Source organism: Corvus hawaiiensis, chromosome 2, assembly GCF_020740725.1.
Source record: "Corvus hawaiiensis isolate bCorHaw1 chromosome 2, bCorHaw1.pri.cur, whole genome shotgun sequence".
NCBI lineage: Eukaryota > Metazoa > Chordata > Aves > Passeriformes > Corvidae > Corvus > Corvus hawaiiensis.
The window spans coordinates 71,470,030-71,495,035 of record NC_063214.1 but is presented as its reverse complement, the minus strand read 5'-3'; the positions used below and the strand labels follow the sequence as shown (position 1 = coordinate 71,495,035).

The 25,006-nt window shown below is 40.3% G+C and overlaps 1 protein-coding gene across 6 annotated transcripts in view; it reads left to right on the top strand.

Moving 5' to 3' along the window:
- Positions 1-25,006, top strand: part of KLF12 (Kruppel like factor 12) — a 238,223-nt gene that overhangs the window by 87,079 nt on the left and 126,138 nt on the right. For 5 of the 6 annotated variants that reach the window (XM_048295581.1, XM_048295577.1, XM_048295578.1 and 2 more), the window contains exon 3: positions 2,231-2,320. The exons of the other annotated variant lie outside the window; for it this stretch is intronic. In XM_048295581.1, coding sequence (XP_048151538.1) covers positions 2,231-2,320 — 90 coding nt within the window. The remainder of the gene's footprint in view (positions 1-2,230; positions 2,321-25,006) is intronic. 6 annotated transcript variants of the gene reach the window in all.

The following is a 25,006-nucleotide window of genomic DNA, read 5'->3' as shown; positions in this document are numbered from 1 at the left end:
CTCATCCTTCTTTGTCTGTGAGCTAAACAGCCTAAGGGATGTTTGATGATGGTGTATTCCTGATCTCGCTGTAAAATTCAACTGTGCTGCCTATAAATCAAGAAAGCAGAGGGACCTCTCAACTTGCAGAATAGGCACTGGGGGAGCCAGGAGTGCCACACTGGCTCCTGCTCTTTATCCACCTCAAACCACATCCAAACTGATGGGGCTCAGTGACACCTGAGATCTGCTGCTAATAAGTAAACAGTGTGCTGCCCTTGCTGGGAAGAAAGATGTAAAGCTAGGCACAATTTCATCCAGCTTATTTGTGGCATCAGAGACCCTTCCTGCTTTTTTTCCACCTCATGCCTCACACACTGAATAAAGATCAAGGTGCACAAAATAATTTGCTCAGCAAACATAGGAAGGACTTGTTTTTCTTCCTCTTGCTGTTGTGTCAAGCTTAAAAAGTACGGTAAATGCACAGCAGTAGCATAGCATGGACTGGGACATCTCAATAGCTTGACTCGTTTTCATTCTCATATGTTTGAATGCAAAGGTGTCCTGCTGAAAATTACTTGTTTGATCTGAAATTTTATAACTCTAAGCATTTAGGGCTTTTATGAATTATCAAAATCTACTTTTAAAGCAAAGAAATAGAGATTGCACTTTCTTATCTGTTTCACCATCAAGTTTCTGCCTGTCCTGTAGTAAGTAACCACAGTTCTGAGTGCTAAAACACACAGGGTTCAAAGTGAGGGTGACAGAGATTTTAAGCAGGTCATTTTCTCTGCTTGTGGCACCATGTTGGAGCATGGGCATATCAGTTTCCCTTCTTTTCAACATGTTATTTAAATTACAGTAATGGAATATACAAAAATAAACAGTTTCTGCAGTATTTATATCCTGGAAAGTAGAGGTCCTGGGATGAGGTGTATTGATCGGAAAAAAAGAAAACATTTAAAATAATTTAAGTTTTTAAAGCGTGTTTTGGAAGCTCCATTAGGATAGACCATTTTCCTTAAAATTCTGCTGAAGCAACCATGGTAAGAAGGCTGTGAATGCATTCCTTATGAATAACGGTGCTACGCAGTGCTGAACGGATCTGCTGCCTGTGAAACACATGGAAAATGTTTTTTTCCATTCTGGTGCAGTTACTGAGGACTATGAGGTACCAGAGCAGAGGTGAGTTTCCAGTCTAGAGCTTGGCCTTCCAGACACATCTGCAGATTAATAACTTACTGTGAATGAGTCATTTTTAAGTGATGTGTGCTTCAGTTACGTTGTTTGAAAAACAGCCGTGATGTCTCCGCATTTCTGTACCACTGACCAAAGTGTCTGGATTTGTAAGGTCCCATTCTAGCTTGAAGGATAAAATGGTTTTTATTCTCTCCATGTTGTCCAAACTAAAGGGCAGCTGAAGACACTTGCTTTGAAACACCAGCCTTGAGCTTTGGCTGGAGAAAAAATTGGTTCAGGTTGAGGAACTGTTTGAACTGAAGGCACAAGAGGTTATTTTGTATGTCTTCATAAACTGCTCCAGTAACAGCAGGATGAGAACTTTCACAGCAGGAATGTTGATTCAGGGAAGCACAGTTCTGCAAATTCTTCTTCATCTTGAAGCTCTCAGCATATATTACGCATAACTACATGGACAGTGTATGTTTTTAACTTGCTTTTTTATGTCTTTGTCTCAGAGGTGTGTGGAGATTTTCATTGACAAATGCTGATAACTTTATAAGACAATGATAAGAAATTTGTGGAATCGTAGATGTGTGTTGATTTATAATGTGTGTGGGTACAGGCCTTCACTGTAACGTCTCTCCATACAAGCCTGTGCTTTCTCTACCAGAAGTACAAATGTTTTGACTGAAATCAACTATGCCTAAGTATACTGCCAAAACCTTCAAACTGTTTGACACCACTGCTTTCTTCTTCAGTTCTAAAGCAAGGAATTCATATATGTATACCTGTGTGATTAATTTAAAGTTATGAAATAGTAATTGGAGATGATTTTCCCTTGTTGCTTACAAAGGCTTAGTTCTCTTTTAAGGATAACTGAAAGTATGATTTACTGTTTTAACAGAAGTAGTAACTTGGCAGCTACTCCTTGAAATTACTATTATATCCTCCTCGTTAATTTCCACTGAAAGAAACATACTTCTATAGTATCACAGAAACTTAAACCAATGAATTGAAGCAAGTGTTCTTTTCATAATTTTTTGATTAACCTTGTCCTTTTCTGCCTTAGGATATCAGCGCCTTTGAGAACAGAATGTTAATGCTTGATGGGATGCCGGCAGTCAGAGTCAAAACAGAGCTGCTGGAATCCGAGCAAGGGGTAAGCAGAGGTTTGTGTGACCTCACTCTGGTAACCCTTCCCCAGATTCTCTGTGGTTAGCTGTCCCTCCCATTTTCTTTTCTATGTTTTTCTTTATTTCCACTCTTCTGGAGCATATTTTCTTGGGAGTTGTACTGGTGAGCATCTAGTCTGATGTGCTGGGAGCACAGAACAAAACTCTGCAGATGACTTACTGAAATCATCTGGGATAGCTGAGATGCTCTTGGTGAAATTTTACACCTATTAAAAAAAGGTGCAGTTTAATAAAAGAAAAAGGAATAGATTGCAGTAAAGGAAGCCAAATTCATATGTCTGGGAAGTCCATGTATGTATGTATGTATGTTTCCTATTCTGCCTTCTGGGGATATTTGCTGTACTGTGATTGTTTCATCCTTTATATGCTTGTCCTATTCCAGTTTCAGTCTGTGGAAACCTGCTCTCTCTCTGGTGAAATGCACTTGTTTATCATTAAGATTAAGAAGACTAGAAGCCTCAGATGGTTAAAGCTGATGCCATGTCAACTGCTGAATACTGGACAGAGCATGTATTGGATTTTGAATTTTTTTGCAGAACTTGGCACTGGAGTGACAGTTTTTAGGAAAATGGGAGGGTATTTTCTTGCATATGTGGTAAAGTGATTGTAGATTACAGCAAGAGTATCTGTATTTAATGGATTTTTTTATCATGAAACTTTGTTTCCTTGTATACATCATGTTATTCCAAAGAACCTAACCCACTTTACTAATCAGAAGACATATGCCTTCAACAAGCAGCCTAATAGAAGCAGCAATGCTATTGCCTTGTAGGGTAGGGCTTTTGCCTAATTCTGTTACTTGGCTTTTTCCCTTTCTGCTATTTTCTCAGTTATTTAATTGAGAATTTAAGTGCTATGGAAGAGAGGGAATTAACTTTCAGGATGACTTAACTTGAAACACTTGCAAGGAAATACCAGTTACTCAGGGCGTTTTTGAGGCTTTGAGAGGGAGAAAAAGGTTGGCATTTAATCAAGTTCTTGCTCACCTCTGCCTTCCTGACACCAAATACTCTCAGAAATTACTCCATTACAATTACTCCATGAATGTAGTTGGTGGGAATGTAAAAATTGAACTATTGTATGAGCCATGATGATGAAAAGACAGATCCATTTCTAATACCTTCTGGATGCTTTGCATTATGCCTTTGTACGTAACAGAAATGTTTCTCTACAGTGTTCAGAAGACAAAGGTTCCATTGGCATTTGCCTTTGTTCAGTTTGAAATAAATTCTGTGCATGATACATATTGCTGGGTCCTTTATGAAGAGTACTTCCTTTAGCAAAGCGTGAGTTGATTCTGGAAGACCTATTTGGTGTCTTAGGAACTGAAAGGAAATGAATGATCTATATAATTTTTTAATTTCCTTAGAGTTTTTTAATAAAATTTTATGGACTTCTGTATAAGCAGAAAATGATGTCATTTTTTCCCCAGTGACTGAGCCATTGGACAAAGAGCTCGTTTGATTTGGAATTTTATGCACTTTGGTACTAATTAAGTAGTGTCTGGTCAAGAGTCTCTGGCACCTTTATGATTCTTCATTAGGGAACAATCAATAAATACAAAATGAATTCTCCAGTTCACTAACAGGGGAGCTGGCCATTAGGATGGCAATTTTCCAGCAAACAGCTTAAACTCTAAAGAGAGCTGGTTGAAACAGATGTTTGGCATGTACTTCGGAGACTGCTTTGAATATGTAGATGTTGGTATACATAACAGAGACAAGTGTTTGAAGGATGTGATTACCAAAATCAGCATGTGGAGCTGTTTGGGAAGATGAATATCATAACTGGGAGGCAAGAAGTGGGAACTGAAGTGTGATCCAAGTTGTAAGAATTTGAAATTGTGGTTTCTGCCTGTGTTGTTACAGCACCCAAAGTCCCTAGAGTTACGCCTCCATCACAGCATACGTGTGTACAGCGAGATGTGACTTCTACTTTGAAAATTTGGGAACTAAGATGGCATTTTGAGTCTTCTGAGTGTAATGGCCAAAGCTTCATCACTTCAGAGCTGAACACCAGACAAACCTTTCCAAAACCCAGAGGAAAACATTTGGGTTTTTTGCTGTTCCAGCTCGGTGTCAGCTGTTGGCTCTAGGTTTGCTGCAAGGGCAAAAGTGAGACATGGCTTAAAGGTTATGAAAGAAATGTTTCATCTGTGATTGGAGAATCATGAAGGTGGTATCAGTTGTGGAGGAGGGAAACCAACAGGGTCTGGAGCACCAGTGGCCCTCAACCAGGATGGTGAGCACTCCTCTATCAGACCAGTGAACAGTGAGTTACCATGTTTTGCCCATGAGGCTTTAGGGTGCTATTGTCTTAGAAGGGTTACAGGACTGCTTTGAGTTGTCTCTGCTGTAAGTATGAGTCCATATTTCAAATAAACATCTTCTTGATTTTAAAGAATTTTTTAAGGATATATGCCTGTTTCTTGTAGGAATATTGGATGCTTTTCTGCAGGACACATGAATATGTCATCCAGAAAAGGTGTTTTCTCTGTAGTTGTGCCTTGGTTAACTCTTCCTTGTGATTCATGGCCTCCAAGGTGGGCTTCACAGACAGGACCTTGCTGGGGGAATTTGGGTGTTGTTTGGCCATTCATGAATGCAGGACTGTGTTGCGCACCCAGCTGGTCCTCCCCTTGATCTATTGACTAAAGAAGTAGAAAGTACCTAGCTTAGCTTTTTTTCTAAAGTGAACAATGATCATTGCAATAACTTGACAACGTGAAAGTAAAAAAACTCAGAAAAAAGGAACATTACCTTTCCTTTTATACCTACAGCACCAAAATGAAAGTACAATTGGAGAAAAGAAGTTTTTATATAAACAATACCAGCCTTTAACCTTAAGTTACTTTTTCACTTACTTTTTTGTGACATACAGCTGTGGTGAAATAGGCACCATCTGGCCATATGCATTTCATTCATAAGAAATTCATCTTCCCTGTACTGCTCTGGGCAACTTGGTCTTCACCAGGTTGTCTCTTGACTATGTATGGTGGTAATAGAAGTCACCCATGATGTAGATGAGAACCAGGACAGAGCAGACACTAGCATTTCCTGCTGTATTTGGATACCAAGCTAGGCAATCAATCAGCTGGACAATATGCCCTTGTTGTTTCTTGTTTTCTTATTGGAGACTTCAGTCTTTCTCCAAAAGAGATTAAGTATAATGTAAGGTTCTTCTCTACCCTTTGTGCATGAGCTCTAAGATCTTTAACTTTTGTTAAAGTTTGTTTTGTATTAAATGTTTTATTTTGTTTTGTTTCATGATTCCTCTGTGTCTTTCACTGTGTTTGGGTGCTCTGCTCACACCAGGGCTGCTGATACCACTGAAAAGTTTTAAGAAGTTTTCTTAAATAGTAGTATTTCAGTCCTTACACTGCACAAGTGTTGCTTATCTAGAGCAAGTGAAGGTGGGTTTAAAATGCAGTACCGCAGAAGGAATAAGCAAAGAAAGTGTAGTCCAGCTGAGATTTTAGGGTAGCCCTGGGAGAATGAAACTGTGTGAACTACTCCCAGCTGCAAAGCAGCCCGGTCTCTAGCTGATTCTGAAAGGAAATTGGAGCTGACATTTCAGCTACGCCCCATGCACTAGATCCTTGGAGCCTGTGACTGGAGAAGAGGTGAGCAGGACACTGGAACTGCAGGCTGTATCGGTGCCGTGAAGACAAACCTTTACCGACGCAGATTTAAAAGACACTGAGTTCAAGTTAGATCATTGTGGGAGAATACGATTTAGGCAGTCCATAAGGAAGACTTGCCTTATGAGATAGGGGTTGCTAGTTAGATTTGGAACAAAGAAGTATTTACAAGGGAAATGGATTTTCTCTTTGCTTTGGAAAAAGTTAAAACAGTTCTGCATTGTTTTATTGTCGCCAATTTAGACTAGTTTAATGATTTTTAGAAGGCCATCAGCATTAGCAAGAACACATGCTTATTTTTCCAGTGAACTACTGTCCTTAATTTTGCACAGGACATTTAATGCAGTCTATTGTTTGAGGCTTCAGGAAGACACAGTGCTGCTTTAATGACTTTATCACAAATGAAAAAAAGACATTACATAAAAGATATCGCATTGCCCTTTAACAAGCCTTCATTATTATCTCCCCTACTGTGGAACAGGAGCTAGCATTGCTAATAAATTGGGAGAATTACTTTAGAAATGTGAATTTGCTTATCATTTAATAATCCTCCAGTGACCTACAGCTTTAGATCTTTTGGGCTGCAGTAAAACCTTTGTCTTGTCAGTTATCAGCTTCAAAAGAGGATGTGAAGAAGGTGATCTCTCCCCATGAGGCTGAAGGTGGGATACTTCAGCAGGAAAAAAACCCTTCATTCTTGTCTGTGCCAAAAACTATTCTGGAAGTAATACTTCTCGTTATAAAAATGCATGGAAGCTGGATTAATATATTGGTAATAGACACTGGGTAGAGAATTTATTAGCTGGTGGCTACTATTAAGAAGTTAGGATGGATAGTGTTGACTGGCTTCAGTGTGAGGTTTGAAAGTCCTGCTAGTCATTGCAGAATGTGGCCCAGTTTCTAAAAATTGGTAAATGTGTCTGACTTAGTGTTCAGTTGCACTTTCTCAAGTATTTGCTGAGTTGGGCCATAAGCTTTTGTTAAAAGGAGATATAAATGTGGGACTTACATCCCACAATCAATCTTCAAATACAGAGAATGATGAACCACTAATTTTCATCAGTCTTTTTGTTTCCAGATCTGCAGTCTCATCTGTTCCTTTGCCTGCATTTTGTCCTCTCAAATCATCACTGAAGGATTATATATCCTACTCTGAATTCTCCTCCTAATTCTTCTTGATCTGTCTCCATTTGAATCACTTATCATGACTGAATTATCAAAAGAAATTATTGAAATGACAAAAGCCTTTAACAAGCCAATATTGTTCTGTGTCTTTCATAGCCAGCCAAATTATCTTGTTGTCTCATATCTGAAGAATGCCATCCATCCTTATGTTGTTACATACATAAACATGTTTTACTTCAGCCTGGGTAATAGTGACATAAATATTTTATTTTTAAAGATTTCCAAAAATACCTATTCACGTTCAGTTGAGAATAGTCTCAGTGACAAAGCGTGCTCTGTGACTGTATGGGGAACTGTTTTGCGGTGATTCATTCAGCTTGGGTACATTCTTTGTATTAGTAGAAGAAAGAGCACTTCTGGTATTTGCTGTTGTCATTCGTGAATTCTGCTTCCTTCAATTACTTATTTGTTTTCTGAATTACTTAATGTTTAGCATGACTGATTTGGGGAAAAAAGTTGCGTATGGACAGTGCACATGTATCAATCTCTTCTGCAAAGAAAGCCCTTCTTTTACTATCTGTTGGTTTTCTTCATCTTGCAGTAGGCATCACTCCAGGAGTGATACTGAGGTGTTAGAATCACTGCTGGTACAATTCATTGGTTGCTTTACAGTGCCGTAAATGTAGGATATTCTTCAGAAAGAGAATCAAGATCTGACTCCAGAACCAGGAAGGACCTAACTCACAGGGCATGATGCAAAGCCATGTGAGTTGTACCTAAGGAGATAGAGCTGTATTTTCTGAGCACTGCTGAAGGTTGTGCTTGCAGCCCAGAAGGGTACAAGACACATTCCAGAAGGGTTATGTCAGTTGGATTAATTAAGTCAAATCAAGCATTGCAAACCAATGAATACTGCAGGTGCTGTTTCATGTTGCTTGGAAGCTTGCATGAAGAAAAAAGGTAGCCAGCTCCTACATCTTCGCTGTCATCCTGGCAGTCTTGTTCAATCCATTGCTGGTGACTCAATGACATTGGAGAGAGTAGGGTCAACTGATCACTGGTCCAAGAAAAACCTAACCCAAACGCAGAAAGGGAGTGGCTGTATGCATCCTGCAAGTCATACTTGCATGTGAAATCATGGATATCCTCTATTATATGGAGATGGGGAGGGTGGGAAAAAGATTGTGGGTGCTGCTTTTGCTTAGAGCTGGTGACCTGTATCTGAAACTACATCCTGAGACATCTTTACTGCTTCTGAGACCCAAACTGCCCGCTTCGGGCATGTCTCTGCACCGCTGCATTGCCAAACACTGAGTCTTCTCAGTGTTTCATGTTCCTTAGTCCTTTTGAAGTCAGCTCATGTGTAGAGAGCCAATGGGTTTTATCATGGATGTAGGTGTGGTTTCCTTACTTGTTTCTTTATGTTTTTTTCCCTCTAGGGATCAGACCCAAAAATGCAATGGAAAGGTAGTAGATTTAAGACTAATAGGAAATGATAGCTTAACCACCTCACCAGGCAGTCTTTTTGCCAAGTTAACCAAGACTGCAGAATAAAAATGCAGGTGGGGTTGTAAGATGTGTGATGCTGTCTGAAATTCACACTAAGTGAAGTATCCCAGATCCTCTGAGACTTAATTTACTGACCACTATCTGCCATTGCTTTCCTTTCCTCAGCAGCTAAATTGACTGTTAGAGAGCACAGCAGGGAATGTGCTCCTTAATCTGTCTGGTGGTGTTTGTTGTATGTATGGTAGGAACAGGGGGATTTTCACTTGTGGGTGAAAACTTAATTGTGTGAGGCATTGTACCAATAAAGGGTGGTCCTAGGGTATCTAGGTTTAATTAATCAGAAGTTTAGACTGTCTTTTAATGGCCTTCTTCAGATATTAGTGACTGTGCTTATTAGGAATTCAGCAGCAAGTGTAAAGGAGTGAGGCAGAGGAATATCTCTGATCCAAACAGCGTGTGTTTAGCCAACAGTGCCATGCCCAAAAGAGATTTCCAATGTCTATAGTAATAGAAGGGCAGCAAGAAGATGATTTCACTTACAAGAAATATAGATTTTTATGAAGAACTATTTGGTAGAGGAGAAGGATAATACTTTGTCTGCCAAGACTGGAGTAAGTTTCATAGAGAATGTGGGATGTTACCCAGAAACTTAACACAGCTTAATATTGTTAGAGTTCCATGGGAAAATCACAGTTACAGAATATGTGTGTTAAATACATGAATTGATAAGTTTTATGTGCTCATATGGATTGGAAAAATAATGTTGCCTTTGGGAGAAGAGAAGTTGACCCTTTGATTGGAGCATAGTGTTGAAGTTCATTGTGAGATTATAGTTCGGTTGCTGTCTATCCCCCATCAACTATTTCGTGAGCTCACCTTCAAGCCAGTTTGCTTTTTGATGATGTATGACCTCTCAGCTTGCTCTGCTACCAGGGCTTATGATGGGACTCTCCTGGAAGATTTATTCAGCTGAGAAACTGGGCATAGAGAAAGACAAGCATGATATATACAAGCTGTATATGTGTCGGTTACTGTGAATCCTAAGTCTACATTTTGGGTTGAAAATTGATTCTTTCTTCAAAATGTGAAAGGTCAACCTTTCTATTACTTCACAAAAGAAGTCACTGAAAATAGTTAAAAAAAAATTTGCAAGAAAAATTTTAACCATCCAAATAACTACAATTAATCTGACTCCCCTTGATAACCCCAGTTCCAATGACTCTTGTGTGCCCTCTATTTCATTCTCTTTGGGGAATCTAATATTGACAGTTTATCTGTAATTTTGATTGAGTTTGTAATCCTAACTGAGGAACCAGTGAGGTATGATTTTTGCTCTTACACATCGTGCCAGAAGGGTATTAATGCTGTAGTCATGGAAGCTCAGAACATGCCATATATCAGCTGGTACACAGCACTGTATTCTAAAATCCTGTTGCGCCTCTACCTCAAAACTCACCATAGGTCTGTGTTGTTTCGTGTCACAGTGCAGTGCAATTCTAAGATATAGCAATGAGCATTTTAGACTTCATATGTGGAACTATTATTGGCATATGAAAAGCGGTTACTCTTGTCTGGTAACTCACCTGCTTGGGCATCTGAAGTTTAGTTCAGGTTGCAATGGCAGTGAAATCCAATAGGTTACAAGTGTACATAGCCCTTCTGTTCCTATTAAGAAACTGAGGAAGGTGAGTTAGGTAATCGTGCTTTTCTTGAAAGAAAGCTGCCTTGAATTACCTCATGTTTACTTCGGTCTACGATCATATATGTGCATGGGTAGTGCTGGTGCATGGTAACTTCTTTGTGGTCCAGAGCTCTTGATTAAAGATGTTTTCTATTGAAACATCTCTGTGAAATAATTGTTAATCACAAAATCTATAAGTTACAGTTACTTAGCTAGGAGAAAAGTTAGTCATTGTGTTTGTTTGTTCTACTCTCAGGTGAGTTTAATGGAATTTTTTTGTTTTAATGCTCATTAGAGTAGTCAGGTCATTATGGCAGTCTGTATTTTGCTCACCAGGGCACGTTCGTATGTTCAAAGTAGAAATCAGATGGAAGTGACTGGGCTCTTGTCCTTTCCCTTTGACTTGGGTAAAGTGAAATATTTGCTCTTCCTGGTTCTCAGTTTGGTAATTGCTATACTGTATTTCTTTAAGAACTCTTGAAGTGAGAAGTATTGTGTAAGTGTGCATTGTTACTATATTTTTATTATATGGTGGCTAGCCCAAGAAAAATAAGCATAAGCCAATATATCTCAATAATTTACAGTATCACAAATGCTTCAGCAGCATAAGACAAATGCCATTATGTTATGATAGTACCAAAATTATTTTAATCCTTGCTGTTGGTTATGAGAAGGGATTACTTCTACTTTACTCTTGTTCATTGATGTTCTGTTAGCTTTTCTTTTCTGTTGGAGGTTGTTTTATAAACAGTCTTTTTAATGTATATTTTACTCTTTTTCTGTATCCTGCTGGGGAAGTACTGAAAGAGCTGTATATATTTTTTAGCATCATTGGCTTTTTTCCTTATTTCTCCCTGTAGAGTCGAGTCCTTACATAAATTACTTTAAAGTTTCTGTTTTCTTGAGTTTTTTTTTTTTTTTTTTTTTTTTTTTTTTTGTTTGTTGGTTTGGTTTGGTTTTTATTGTTTTTAAGTTCCCTTCACAATCTCCTCACTCTCCTCCTCTCCCCACCCCCACCCTGTTACACATTGTGAGGATGAATATTTAATAAACTGTTATTCAGGCTGCATCTGCTTTGAGACATCCTTTTACAGATGTTGTTACTGCTTGGTTGCATCACTTAAACATACCAGAAAACCGTAGGAACCAGAGGCAGAAAAAGCCAGCAGCAACCAAAGCTGGTGTTTGTCCTGCCCTGCCGGCACAGGTTGCTGCTCATGCCTGCCATTGCCCAAGGATGGAGCCCAAGCAGATAAGGACGGTAAGACCCAGCCCATCGGGGTGGGCAGGGAACAAGGAAGAGGAGGAGAGCTGCTGAGGATGCAGTGGAGGGAGGACAGGTGATCTTCCCAAGCAAGGCTTGTTCATGGAAAGGATCGTGTCAGATCAGCCCCCCCAGCGCTGTCTCCTCCAAAAGGCCTCAGTTCCCCTGGTTCCTGGAGGGAACACCAGCCATGCAGATGTCACATGCATCCTGCCTCCTTGGGCTCTGTTGATGTTTGTAGCTTGTTTCCTACTTTCGTAATATACGCTAGAGATTGGTACTGATACTGAGACACTGACTTTGGCTTTGATCTTCCTCTGTGATGCTGTGTGTAGAGTTTATGTCATTGCAGTGAGGGAGTTACTGGAAATTCTGTAGCAGTCATATCAGTTTGTCCTTGGAAGACAGCAGCATCACCCTCTCCTGTCTGGGCTACAGATTTGCTCGGTTATGTTTTTAACATAGTAGATGCCCTTCCACGACATTTTTTGCTTTCTTTGATAGCTTTTTGCCAGTTTCTAGCACCTGTCACACATGGTAGAAGAAGGTGCTGCAAGGATATCGGTGAGCTGTATCCCCTTTCAGCCATGAACCCACATTTTCCTTGTTCATCCTTGTACTGCTGATGTAGTGGTAGAAATTCTTGTTGCCTTTGATATTCCCTGCAAGTCTGTCCTCCAGCTGGGCTTTGGCTTTCCCAGCACTACCCTTGTGTTCCTGTGTGGTATTTGTGTGTTCATCCTTTTCTTGCTCCTCCTACTATACCGCCTTTTTGTACTGGAGCTCCTTCATGTGTTTCATGTCTCCCAAACTGGTCTCCTGATGCTTCTTGCTTTTCTGAGTGGTTACATATACTAGTGTTGTACTTGGATCTCCTGAAATACCTTCCAGTTCTCCTGTGCTGTTTAAGCCTTTTAGAGGTATCTCTCATGGGATCCCACTTAAGTTACCTGAGAACTTCTGCTCTCCTGTAGTTGAGAGTCTAGATTCATCTGGACTAGATGTTAGTTGGTACCATTCTTTCTTCACTCTCCTCAGGCTCTCAAACTCCATTGCTTAGAGGTCATCACATCCACTGATTACCACAGCTCCACCTGTTCTCTTTCCACACAAACAGTGGTTGTTTTGGGTTTTTTTCCATATGGGATATTATGAGAATGCAGGCGTGATCACAGTGCACCCGATGAGAGGTGGTTCTTAGGCATACAATGGCAGCTGTTACCATATACCTCCAGAAGGCACAAGCAAAAAGCAAGCATACAGCAACAGTGTCCTGGTATACCAGGCTGTACCTGTCAGTGTGCAGCTGGGGGACCACATGAGCAGAAGGTGACGTTTAGTATTGCAAGTGTTCACTGCTCGTTGAGCTCCGTGGAGATTCCCCTGATAACCAGAGGCTGTGCTGTAGGTTTTGACCTGTAAAACCCTGTCTTGCACCTGTCTACTGCCATCCTGAGACTGCAGTAGGAGCTTAAGATGTAGTGGTATAAACGGTGGTGGCAATGAGAGCATTTCCTGTGACAGACTCTTGATTTATTTTCCCATTACTTATAGTAAAACAGAGTTGTGGATTTCTAGGGAGTCCATAGGATGAGGTGTCTGGGGAGGGCAGAAGCTATGGTGTTGAGAAAAAAAGACTTGAATTTTTCTTCCTTCAGCTACTGAGTGTTGTGGAACAATGCTGTATGATAACTTCACGGTCCTATAAACATTATGTTTAATAGAGTACTTAGGGCATTTATACTAATATGTTGTTCTATTGTTGAGTAAAAAGCAGTAATGTTATTGATGGCTTTCGACAAAAAAAAAAGTCCTATGGAAGTAGTAGTGGTGTGGGCCATGGTTTTTATGGTAGAACAGCAGTTTGGGAAGCTCGTGTCCACTGTTAGCTCCTCTGAGGTTGTTCCAGTGCAGGGATGTTCTCTAAGCTAGGAAAAAAAATAGGGAAAAAACCAAAACACCTTTAAGAGTTTTTCCTCTCTAAATTCGGGTTATTTTACAGATCCAGGTTAAGGTGTAGGTATAAACTGATTAAAATGTTAGATCTGCAACATCCACAGTTCTGTGTGATCTGGAGGTTAAAACATGCTGTGCAAACATGGCGCAGAAAACATTATTGATTTTCATGATAGAAAACTTATAAAACAGCACAGAGAAATAGAATAGAGGCCAAAACAGTCTCATTGGCTTCTGAATAGTATTCATTTTACAGAATAAGCTAAAAAATCCGGAGTGAAAAGGTAAGTATTACTTATGCCTGGTCTTGGAAAACAGTTAATAGTTCGGCTTATTGAAGCTTGAGTTTCTTTCCTTTGTTGCTGTACATGTTAGTTTTCATGAGTGGATTTAGGCTGAATGACTTGAAATATGCTTAATTTTTTCCCCTGAATAACCATTCGCAGTATTGATGGGATAAAGAGATAGTTTAAGACAACTGTTAACATGAAATAAATGTGTAAGTTGTTAGTATTGAATACCCAAATATTAATTTATTCTTAGGTTAAAATTCCATAAATACTTCAAGTGTAAAAAGAGGTCACCTTGAGTTTCATAACAATTTTACTGTGTAGATTGTGACCTTACTGTAGTAAGAAAAAAGAATAAGTATTTCTTAAAGGCTAAACAGTAATAAAATAGCTGCCTTCTCTAGAAATTCAGTAGCTTTAAATGGATTATGGAGGGACACTTGCAGCTTCTCTTAAATTGGTGTTGGCAAGTTTGTCTGCAAACCCTAAGCTGAAAAGACACAAAACAGTACTCAAAGTATCATAGAATCATTACGGTTGGAAAAGACCTCCATGATCATCAAGTCCAGTCTTTGACCTAATACCACCAAGTGCACTAAACCGTATCTCAAGGTGCCACGTTTCCTTGTTTTTTGAACACTTCCAGGGATGGTGACTCTACCACTTCCCTGGGGATCCTGTCCCAATGCTTAACCAGTTTCAGTGAACAAATTTGTCCTAATATCCAACCTGATAAAGTAAATCCAAATCACGTATACAGAGCATAAAATATCTGGTCCTCAGTGGGAAGCATGCTGTGAGGTTGTTCTTGAAATTCAATATTAAGTATTGAATACTGAATATTAAGTGTTCAGCAGAGAATGTAAATATCTGCTTGGCTTTTAAGAACTGAAGGAGTTCTGTTACTTACTCGTGGCACTAACTCAAGGCCAGGGTGTACCATGCAGGAACCTTAAATCTGTAAAAACTGCTACCATAATCTCTAGAAGTCTTTAATGGTCTTTAAAATAATTGAAAGAAATCAATTGGATTAAATATCCTTGCATTTTAAGGCAGAGTAATGTATGACGTGTTAGGTAATACATTACTAACATAATACTTGTTCTTAGTTTTGTTTAAACTCTTCTGTTAAGATAATGTGCAGTACATCTACAGCAAAGAAGGTTTTTGTGAAGTAGTGAATTTTAAATATTCTTTATTGACTGATTTTATTCGTATCAAATGCCGGGATGAAGTGTGTATGAGAAGGTTTATTGTTGATTATGTACCCTGATTTTTTAATATGTTTCTTGCTTTCACTCAAATGATTTCTAAAACCATATTATGTCTAAAAAGATATATGTTTTTGTTGTTATCCATTAGTTAGTGGTGAGGGCAAATTATATCAGCAAATGTAGCTGGAGTGCATACTCTGTTAAGCTAACTTTCTGTTTAAAAATTCCATAATAACATTAGATGAATTTGCCTTGCTCAGTTTAAAATAAGGGAAAATACCTTTTGCCATCTAAAAGATGGATGATGTAGGTCAATAACTGAGCCCTGACCATTTCTCTGGTGTGTTTAGGAGTTGCTGTTTACATTGAGTGTGTTCCTGAACTGCTGCTCCGCGGTGTAATGTCATTGCCAGAGAACACGATGACTGTGCACACCCATGGGTGCCAGATGCAATTTAAGTAAAAGCCCATGTGAAGGAGTATGGTATAGGCAGTAATGGCATGAAAGGGTGAAGATGGATCAGTGATGCTCTGAATCCTTGGGAACTGAAAGTAGGCAGAGGGATAGAAATTCATGGTGGGAATATGTTGCCATGCCAACCAAGTAATTTCTCTAACAGGAGGAAACTGGTAATGAATAACTGCTGAGTGGGAACTTTAAGAGAAAAACATGCTCTGTGCAAAACCAAAAGGTTACATTTTTGATAATCGACCTTCATCATTCCCCCTATGAAATTCTGCGCTGGCAATCTGTCTGTCAGAGCTTCCTGCTGTCCTGTACCAGACCCTGCTGTGCCCATCTGCTAATCTGGGAAGTGCCTGCCCGCGGTGTGGTGATGGGTACCAGTCCTGAGCCCGCGCCACAGGCTGACCTGAGCCCTTTATGGATCAGTTCGTAAGCAGCTGTGAAAGCCAGATGTGGGTTTCACCGGTCTGCCTCCCTTAATGGCTGTTCTGGGTGTTCCCTTAAATCGCTGACTAGTATATTTACTTTGTCTTCCCTATGTCTTCTAAAACAATGTGGAAACTCTGCAGAGAACTGGCATCTTTAAAAAATACTTCTTTCTAAACCCTAATCAGCCATGTGTTCTGGAACTTGGACATGTGTTGTTTGTGTTTGGTCTGTAGCTCTTTAAAGCCTTCATATTTTATAAAAGAAGGAATGAAAAAAGACATTGAAACTTTATCTAAAATGTTGATTTTTCTTTTTGTTTGTCTTGCCTTATGCATTGCAGAATTAGTAGTGCAAGGCACTTGCATTGCTTTACCTCCAGTGCCCATAAAGCAGTGTTCACTTTGTGCCATGATCTGTGTTTGGATGAGTACTCCCCCTATCAGGGTTTGTGCACTTAGGGTGGTACAAGCCACCTCCGGGATCAGAAGAAGCCAAACATGTTAGTAGGGAGTATCTCCGGATAAATTTGCCCTTCCTGAGTTCTGAGCTGCTGCAGCTAGGCTTCTGCTGGTCCCTGGCATGGCCAGGTATCATAGAATCATAGGATGCTTTGTGTTGGAAGGGGCCTTAAAGAACATTTAATTCCAGCCCCCTGGCATGGGCAGGGACACCTTCCACTAGATCAGGTTCCTCAAAGCCCTGTCCAACTTGGCCTGGAACAAATAGCTGCGCTGTGCACCTTGTGTGGGTGGCTTGTGCTCCTCTGCTGCCTCCTCTCAATTCCCTTTTCCTTTAGTTGTGTACTTGCAAATCTCCACTTTCTGTGCTTCTGTTTTAAATTATGACCTGTCCTTTTTTGGGCAGGGTGCAAGGAGTGCTTATGAACCTTAACAAGATTTAATACTCCTTGTGGTAATAACCTTACTATTAGTAGTAGTGAAGGCTAGGTCAGACATTGGAAGAGGGTGTCCCATTCCTTTGTTCTTCCCACTTCTTTCTTTCTCCAACTCCTCAACTGCCATCCCTGAACAGATGCTGGTACCTGTGGGATTGCTTAGTGAGCCGGTTCAGCCTGACAATCTGACGTAAAAGTAGCTTGGAGGGAGGGGGCGAAAAATCCAACAAAATTTTGGCTTTCTGGGGAGTCAGGCAAATGCTGAAGTAGTCTCAAAGCAGAAGGAATGTGCAGGGAAGGAGAAGAGTGACAACGCATGCTTGGATATGTGCTACCCTAATTCATGGCTCGTGCTCAGTCATGCTGTGTGGATGAAGCGCTGTTTGGGCTTCGCCTTTGCAGTTTGCAGGTGCTAAGTGACTGAACAAGGAAGGCATTTTGACTCCAGCAAAAGACAGCTAAGTGACACGGCATGAAATAATGGAGCCGCCTGACAGCACAGCCTGTACTTATTAGGGTGATACGGAGATCTCCCTGAAACTGTTTTTTCTGATGGAATCTGCTGCTGGTTTTTTTGTTTTGTTTTTAAATCTGTTTTTCTGAGCATGAGAGACTGCACATGTAAAAGAACAGCAGTTCTCAAATACCATGAAGAACTGTGTCTGAGGCTCATCCTTTACAGCACCTCTGTGTAACCTGTGCTGTTGCTGGTAATGGAGTATATCAACATTTTGAGCCAAACAAGGATCAAGGCCTTTATGCAGGTGATGTATCTGCATGCTAGAAGTCTTGGGAGCATGCAAAAAAGAGAAAAAATTAAAATGCAGTGGCAGAGATCTCTTAAGATTTATTGCACCATTATCTCACGTAAAACAGTAAGATTGTCCTGGCATGACTGAGCAATAACAATGGTGTGAGAGTATCATTATTTATTTTGTCGACCTGCTGATTATCCCTAGACGTTTCCAGAAGCCAAGGCATCCTCAGCAGAGAGGTCTTTTGTTTCACGTAGTTTCAAATACAGTCATTTCAAGGAAGGAAGCTGGATCTACATCACGTTTCCTTCTTCAGTATGTTCCATAGATGGGATGTTTTCATCTCTGAGTTAGTGAGACTCCGTAAGTGGGAATGATTTCTCCTCCTGGCTTCTGTTTGCTTCTGTAAAACCTGATGGATAAGCCCCTGAGCACATGACTTGGAAGTTTACACTGGAAAAACATAAAGAATGATCCTTTTTGTTATTGACCTGGAGGAAAAATGAGCTCCATACAATATATACCCTCTCTTCTGAGTGTAATGAATCAGCAATTATGGCTGTCCATAGAGCCTGGAGATTGCACAGCTCAAGATACAGCCCATGACATAATGCTGTTCCATCTACAGTCATAGGTTTATTTTTGGGGGAACGTTATTAGTGAGTAATAATAAAGTGTTAATATAATTCAGGAACCGTCTGGACACTACTTGAGCAGGAAGGTTGGACCAGATGACCCACTGGTGGTCCTTCCACCCTGACCCCTTATATGATTCTGTAATCTTAGTATGTATCCCAAGAAAGGAACTTGAAATTAATAAACTACCCATTTTTGTAAGAGGAGCTTCGTAACCTGAAAGTGATGCACCAAACATGAAATTTCAATGTTTTAACGTGGATAGAGCCTAGTGCTAGTGGAATGGCTTAAAAATGAAGGTCACTGGCAAATAGCAGAAGATACTTGATCAGAATGGCATTTAACAGTCTGTGATCAATATGGATACTACTGTTACTGATTGGACATGGTTACTGTTACATACAGCATAAAGGTTTTGAAGCAGTTGCAATGCCAGGGTTTTCAGTATGTGCCTAAGACTGTTCTCATTATGTATTTTTTGTTCTCAGTATTTTGTTTATCTATAGCACTTTGTGTATTTCTAGAGATGTTTCTTAAAATTCACTTATCAGTTTGCTCTAGGCAAAAAGTGGCTAAATTGAAGCTTTCAAAATAGCCCTCTTCGTACAAGATACAGATAAATGTATTCATTATGGTTGAGCTTCAGTTAAAGGCTCAGTCTAATCTTGAATTCAGAGTGCATCTCCTCCCAAGTAAATCATCTCCTTCACTGCTACCCGCCACTTCAAGTCTGACCTTGAGGAAGTTAAAGAACTTCTCACCGTTCTCATAAGCTTGGGGAATGGAAGAAAAAAGAAGGTTGAACTCTGTTGGGTCAAGGAAAGCACTCTTGTCACGGATGTCCTGAACATCTTAATCTGGTCAGATGTTAGGTGGAGAACCTTATCTGAGTTCAGTTGTCAGGGAAGAATGTATGGAGGAGTGTTTATCTGGGCTAACCAGCCTCTAAGTCAGAAAGGAATTAATAGATGAAAAACAACTGCTTCCATTGTGCCCTGATAAGAGCAAGAAGTCTGTGCCTTTTCCAAAACTCAGGTATTTGTTTTGTTGCTCTGTTTGGGGAGTGAGGTGAATGCTGCTTTAGATGATGTCCAAATGAATTTTGTGACCCTAATAGGAAAAAACAGCTTTTCATCTAATATGTGTGATTTCATCTTTGCTATGTTACACTAACCTCTGTGTCATGTTTTCTCAGTCTAAAAATCATGGTTAAAACCTGATCATCAACCCTGTGTGTTTCACTACTTTCCTTAACTCTAAGTGCAGCTCTTGTCTTTTTTTAAATGCTTGACAACCTGTTCATTAGATTGGTATCCAAATGGCATCTGATCAAGTACGTGGCATGACATCGAGTGGTAATATCCACAAAGGAGCTTAGCTGACACTTAACCTTTGTTATGTGGGCATGTGGTGGAACATACTGTGCATTAAAGCAGTTCATGGTTCCAGTCTGGTTGTGTGAAGTGGTAGCAGTAGCAGGCTGATTTATTCAGAATCCTCATAATCACCATGGTGAGTCACGCCAAAGGTCCATTTGGCCACACACTCCAGCAGGATCTCCAACAGGTGAGGAAAACAGGGAAGATGGAAAAGGTCCATGTTGTGTGATCTTTCCTTGGACATAACTTTGATCAGTCAGCATTTTTTAGGTGATTTTAAGCCCATTGCTATACTTAAGCCATTGTGCTTAAATAGCCGCTAATGAACTCTTCCCAGTAAAACAGTTTAATCCATCTTTTAACTCATTTATCCTTCTGATTTCTGGGGCACCTGTTGCAATGTGGTGGTAAATGTAGGCTACTTCTTTTTCAGTTATTTTGCAGCTATTGTCTACCAGTTGCATTTGGTTTTATGTTGGGAAGAACAGTTTCCACGTCAATCAGGATTTTGATGTTTATCATAGGACTTCAGTCATCATTTTCCAAAACCTAAGCATATTATCTGCTTTATATATCCTTGAATGTTCATGTCTCACATCAACCTTGTAATCTTTTCTACTTTATTTCTTTCCCCCAGTGCTAGCATAGATGTAAAATGCATGCTAACATACATTTTTAAATATCAGGTTCAGGATTCTTCTTCGGTAAGTTAAGTATTTAAATGTTAAATAGCAGTGTCTGAGCTAATCATGTTTAATCTTCAGGACCAGCAAGTCAAAAATCCTCTGGCCCCTTGATTTTTCACCACTGGGTAGAATGGGTATGGTAACCAGCGCAGATTAAGGTGTCAAACACATCAATAGCATCTGATGCTAGAGAAGGGGACCAGATGTATGTGCTGCATGTTGGATTTATTGAGTTGTTAGGTGGTGTTTTGTTTTGGCCTCTCCCTGCATATTCCTTAGGTGTGATAACCTGCCCGACATGGTGGAGCTGATGTTCTCTGGCAAGTGGTCACATTTGTGTTGTCACTCATTATATATGTAAGATTCTGTAGTGAGTTTGCATGGCCAGGTTTTCGTAGTGGGGGCTACAGGAGTGGCTTCTGTGAGAAGCTGCCAGAAGCTTCTTCCATGTCTGGTAGAGCCAATCCATGGAGCTCCAGGATGGATGTGTCACTGGCCCAAGCTGGGGCAAATTAGAAATGGTGGTAATGTCTCTGTGATAACAGATTTAAGAAGGAAAAAGAAAATTATTGGACAGATCTAATTGAAGCCAGAGAAGAGCAGGGTGAGAATATGTAAGAGGAACAGCCCTGCAGACACCAAGGTCAGTGGAGAAGGAGGGGAGGAGGTGCTCCAGGCGCTAGAGCTGAGATTTCCCTGCAGCCCGTGGTGAAGACCATGGTGAAGCAGCTGCCTCCCTGCAGCCCATGGAGGGCCATGGAGATGTAGAGATCCACCTGCAGCCCATGGAGGAGACCAACACCAGATCAGGTGAATGCCTAGAAGGCAGCTGTGACCTCATGGGAAGCCCTTGCTGGAGCAGGATCCTGGCAGGGACCTGTGGACCCGTGGAGAGGTGAGCCCATGATGGAGCAGCTTTCCTGGTAGGACTTGTGACTCTCAGGGCGACCCATGCTGGACTAGACTGTGCCTGAAGGACTGCAGCCTATGGAAGAGTGACCCACATTGGAACAGTTTGTGGAGAACTGTTGCCAGTGGGATGAACTCGCTGGAGAAGTTTGTGGAGGACTGTGTCCTTTGGAAGGGACCCCACACTGGAGCAGGGGAAGGACTCTTCTCTCTAAGCAGCAGCAGGAAAAATATGTGATGAACTGATCGTAACCCAGCCTCAGATTCCCTGTACCACTGCAGGGGAAGAAGTAGAGCTGAGGAAGGGATGGGGGAAAGGTGTTTTTAAGATTTATTTTATATCTTGTTATCCTGCTCTGATTTTATTAGTAATAAATTGAATTAATAGCCACAATTTGAGTCTGTTTTGCCCATGATGGTATTTGGAGAGTGATCTCTCCCTGTCCTTATCTCAACCCATGAACCTTTCCTTGTATTTGCTCTGCCCTGTCCAGTTGCAGAGGGGAGTGATAGAGCGGCTTTGGTGGGTGCCTGGCATCCAGCCAGGCTCAACCGACTACAGTTTTCCAATGAGTTTTCATGCTGTAGGTTTTGGTTGGCTTAAAACAAAAATGTTACCAAAAATGCCTCAGCCCCTGCCCGAAACAGGAAAGTCCTTGATCTACACGAAGTTCATTCTTGAAAGATAGGAGGTTATTACCATTTTGGCCATGTCTGTCTTCCATGCAGCATTTAAAAGAATGGGTTGCACACCTGACACTGTAACCTGGCATTGTCTTGAAGGAAATGTTTTGTTTCCCAAGAGAGCTGCTGTAATGTAACCCATTGCCACCAGGGCAGCTCCATTTACATGTTCTGTTTACAAGTCAGCCTTGTATGTGCACAGTAAGGGTTGGTTCTTCCACATGCATTTTGTGTTATTACCTTGTTACTCAGTATTGCAAGTTCATTCTGCAGGTCTTTGTAGATGGATATCAGATATAATGAATATAAGGAAAGTCTCTGAAATGTGACTTAAAAACCAGAAATGCCATATGTTAAGTGTTCTTTAAAGGGCCAAGAATACTGCATATTAAGTAACATGACCTTTAGTGCCAATCTCTTGATGTAATTAGCATCGGTCTTCTCACTTAAGCAACTTCTTATGTCAAGTGGCAAGTTCTTTCTTGGCATGGTGCTGCTGAGCGTGAAGCCCTCTTGTCTAGGCAGTGTAACTCTGTGCACATTGTGCTTTGACTGTTACCTACTGCACTTTTTCATTGATTCTGGGATTGATTGGATGGAAAGTATACTTTAGAAAAAATTCTTTCTGTGTCTACTTTGAAATGTATAAAATATCCCTCAGAAATCACAGAATTCTATGTCTTATATCTGAAAAGTGCTAATGGGTTTATTGGTTATTTCTTTAAACAGGTGCACTGTTCTTTGCAAATACATTGTTTGCAAAGTCAGTGACACGACCAGAGACCATTTGCTGTACAGCTAAATGCTGCTTGATTGTTTGTCGCTATCTCATTGTTCTTAATTGGAACTATATTGAACTTAGGATCTGCAGAGATCTTAGTTTGTGTTTTAATAAAAAAATTATACTACTTCTTTTCTGACCTGCTTGCTTTGCCTGCTGTTCATAAGGGATCATTTGGATGTAATTCAGCTTAAATTAAACTTTGTGAGTTTCCACTGTTACTGAGCTGTTCGTATTTAACATCTTCAGCTTCTGAAGTGTAGTCCTCCTCTTCCACATGAAATTTGTCCTTGGTATTACTGCCCCATCTTTGGGTCCATTTAGTTTGGTGGGTGTGTTTTTCACATTCATGGGGCCTCATCCCTGTGGCACTTCCATGTGAGGGAGGATTTCTAGAGAGGTAGGCTGGCAGGACAAGCAACACATTTCCTGCACCTTGCTGGGAACAGAAGTGGAGCTTTATGGAGGCACTGATTCCTCTACACTCCAGGGTCTCGACTTCCCACAGTGTTGAGGCCTGGCTGGTAGGTGTGTATAGCAGTGGGGAATTCAGTAAACCTTGAACTTGGATTGATTATTTCTTCTATGACATGAATAAGAAAGCTTTAGTATTAGTTGAAATGTTTGAGTGCATCTTCCAGAGGAAATGGAGTATTGAGCAGTCACTGGTGACAGTGGAATAACGAGTACAATCTGTTGTCTCGTTCACCAATGGTTGTTTGTCACGAGCACTGAACAAACAGAGAGCTTTGCACAAATGATAGTGTGCAATCATGTAAATGAAGCACAGGGAGAACATTTTAGGAACAATGGTACAATGAAGTTGTCTGTGCATGGTCCCGTTGATCCCAGCGGGATTACTGACAGAAAGTACCACTGGATGTGAGTTGATTATACACGACTCTGGCTGCTCAAGCAGATGTCTGCCCCTTCTGCCTTGCCCTCAGACCCCCACTTCATTTTGTTGTCACCGTCCCATGGTATATGCCAGTACTGCTTCCAAAACTCCTACCTTGTCTTCTTGGCTGCACATGGTTGACCTCAAGCTCCTTCTTTAACAGTAGCATTCCTAGTGCATCAGATTGAGGAATGGGTATACAGTAAAAATGAATAATTTTTTTGGGAGGAAGAGGTGATTCTCAATCCACTAGTTCCTTAGTGCTGGTGTGCAAGCCCCTATGGCAGCATGAGGGAGGAGGCAAGTTGGAGGCAGGAGGGCAGTGGAGTTACTGCCTCTTGTAAGATCAGGTTTTAATGTCATTTTCCACTGGTGTGGTGCAAATGCTACTCTTGGTTAAAAAGACCAAGGTGATGAGTTAATTCCTTACCTGGTGGTAGCTAGGCCACTTGTTGTTACTGTATGAAGATTTTCAGCTTGAAGGCCTTTTCTCCAGTATTTATAATTTTAAAGATTGCATATAATGCATATCCCTTTGCTTTCTAATAGTGGGGTTTTTTCACTGGAGAGAATAAGACCAAGAAACAAAAGAAAGATTAAAAAAAAAGAGAAAAGGTTGCCTTTTATTCTGAAAATAGATGGTTTTAATTGTTGGCTGAACTCAGTGTTACTTCTGGGCAACAATCACAGATTTTCTAGGGTCTGTGGAGAGATTTCCACAGATTCATGTGAGTCAGCAGTTCAAAAATAGAACCTAAATTGCTGTTCACACTCTGGACAGCCTGATAAAATTACTTTCTTTTTCATTTTGAGGTTACAAGGTATTAGAAAAATACAGAAAAAAAATCATAGAAAATACTTTTGTTATGATTTTCTTTATCTGAGAAACTCTACTTAAAACCTTTTTGCTAACAGATGCAGTTCATACTAGGTAAGCACCAGCAACAATAGCTTTGTATTTCCTGGAATTCTTTTAAAGTCTATTTTTCTATGAGTTTCAAGTTTAGTTCGTGGTAAAGAGGTTGCCCGTGCTTCTTTTGGCAGCAATCTTAATGATTCTCTTCAAAAGTTTATAATCAGATACTTGGTGACAAAAATTAATGTCTCAGTGGAAGCCAGTAGGGAGAACTTCTGATTGATCTTCTGTTCAGAAGTTATTGGCAGTGTGAGATATTGTCAGAGTAAGGAACATTTTCGGTTCTGTCCTGTGAAATTTTGGAGAAGCAGTCAAAACACTGTTGCTAATTTTGAACAACCTAACTTTTGAGCTTGGATCCCTCACTCTCTTCAAGACCAATGGTTCATATCTTAGCAGAGGTTAATTTCTTTCTTCATTTATATGAAATAAGTAAATTGAATACTATGCACTTGACCGTGTGTGTGTGTTTTGGATGAGATCTTAAAACCTGAGATGCTGTTTATTCTGTGTGGGTGTTAAAGATGCCCCTGTTAGGC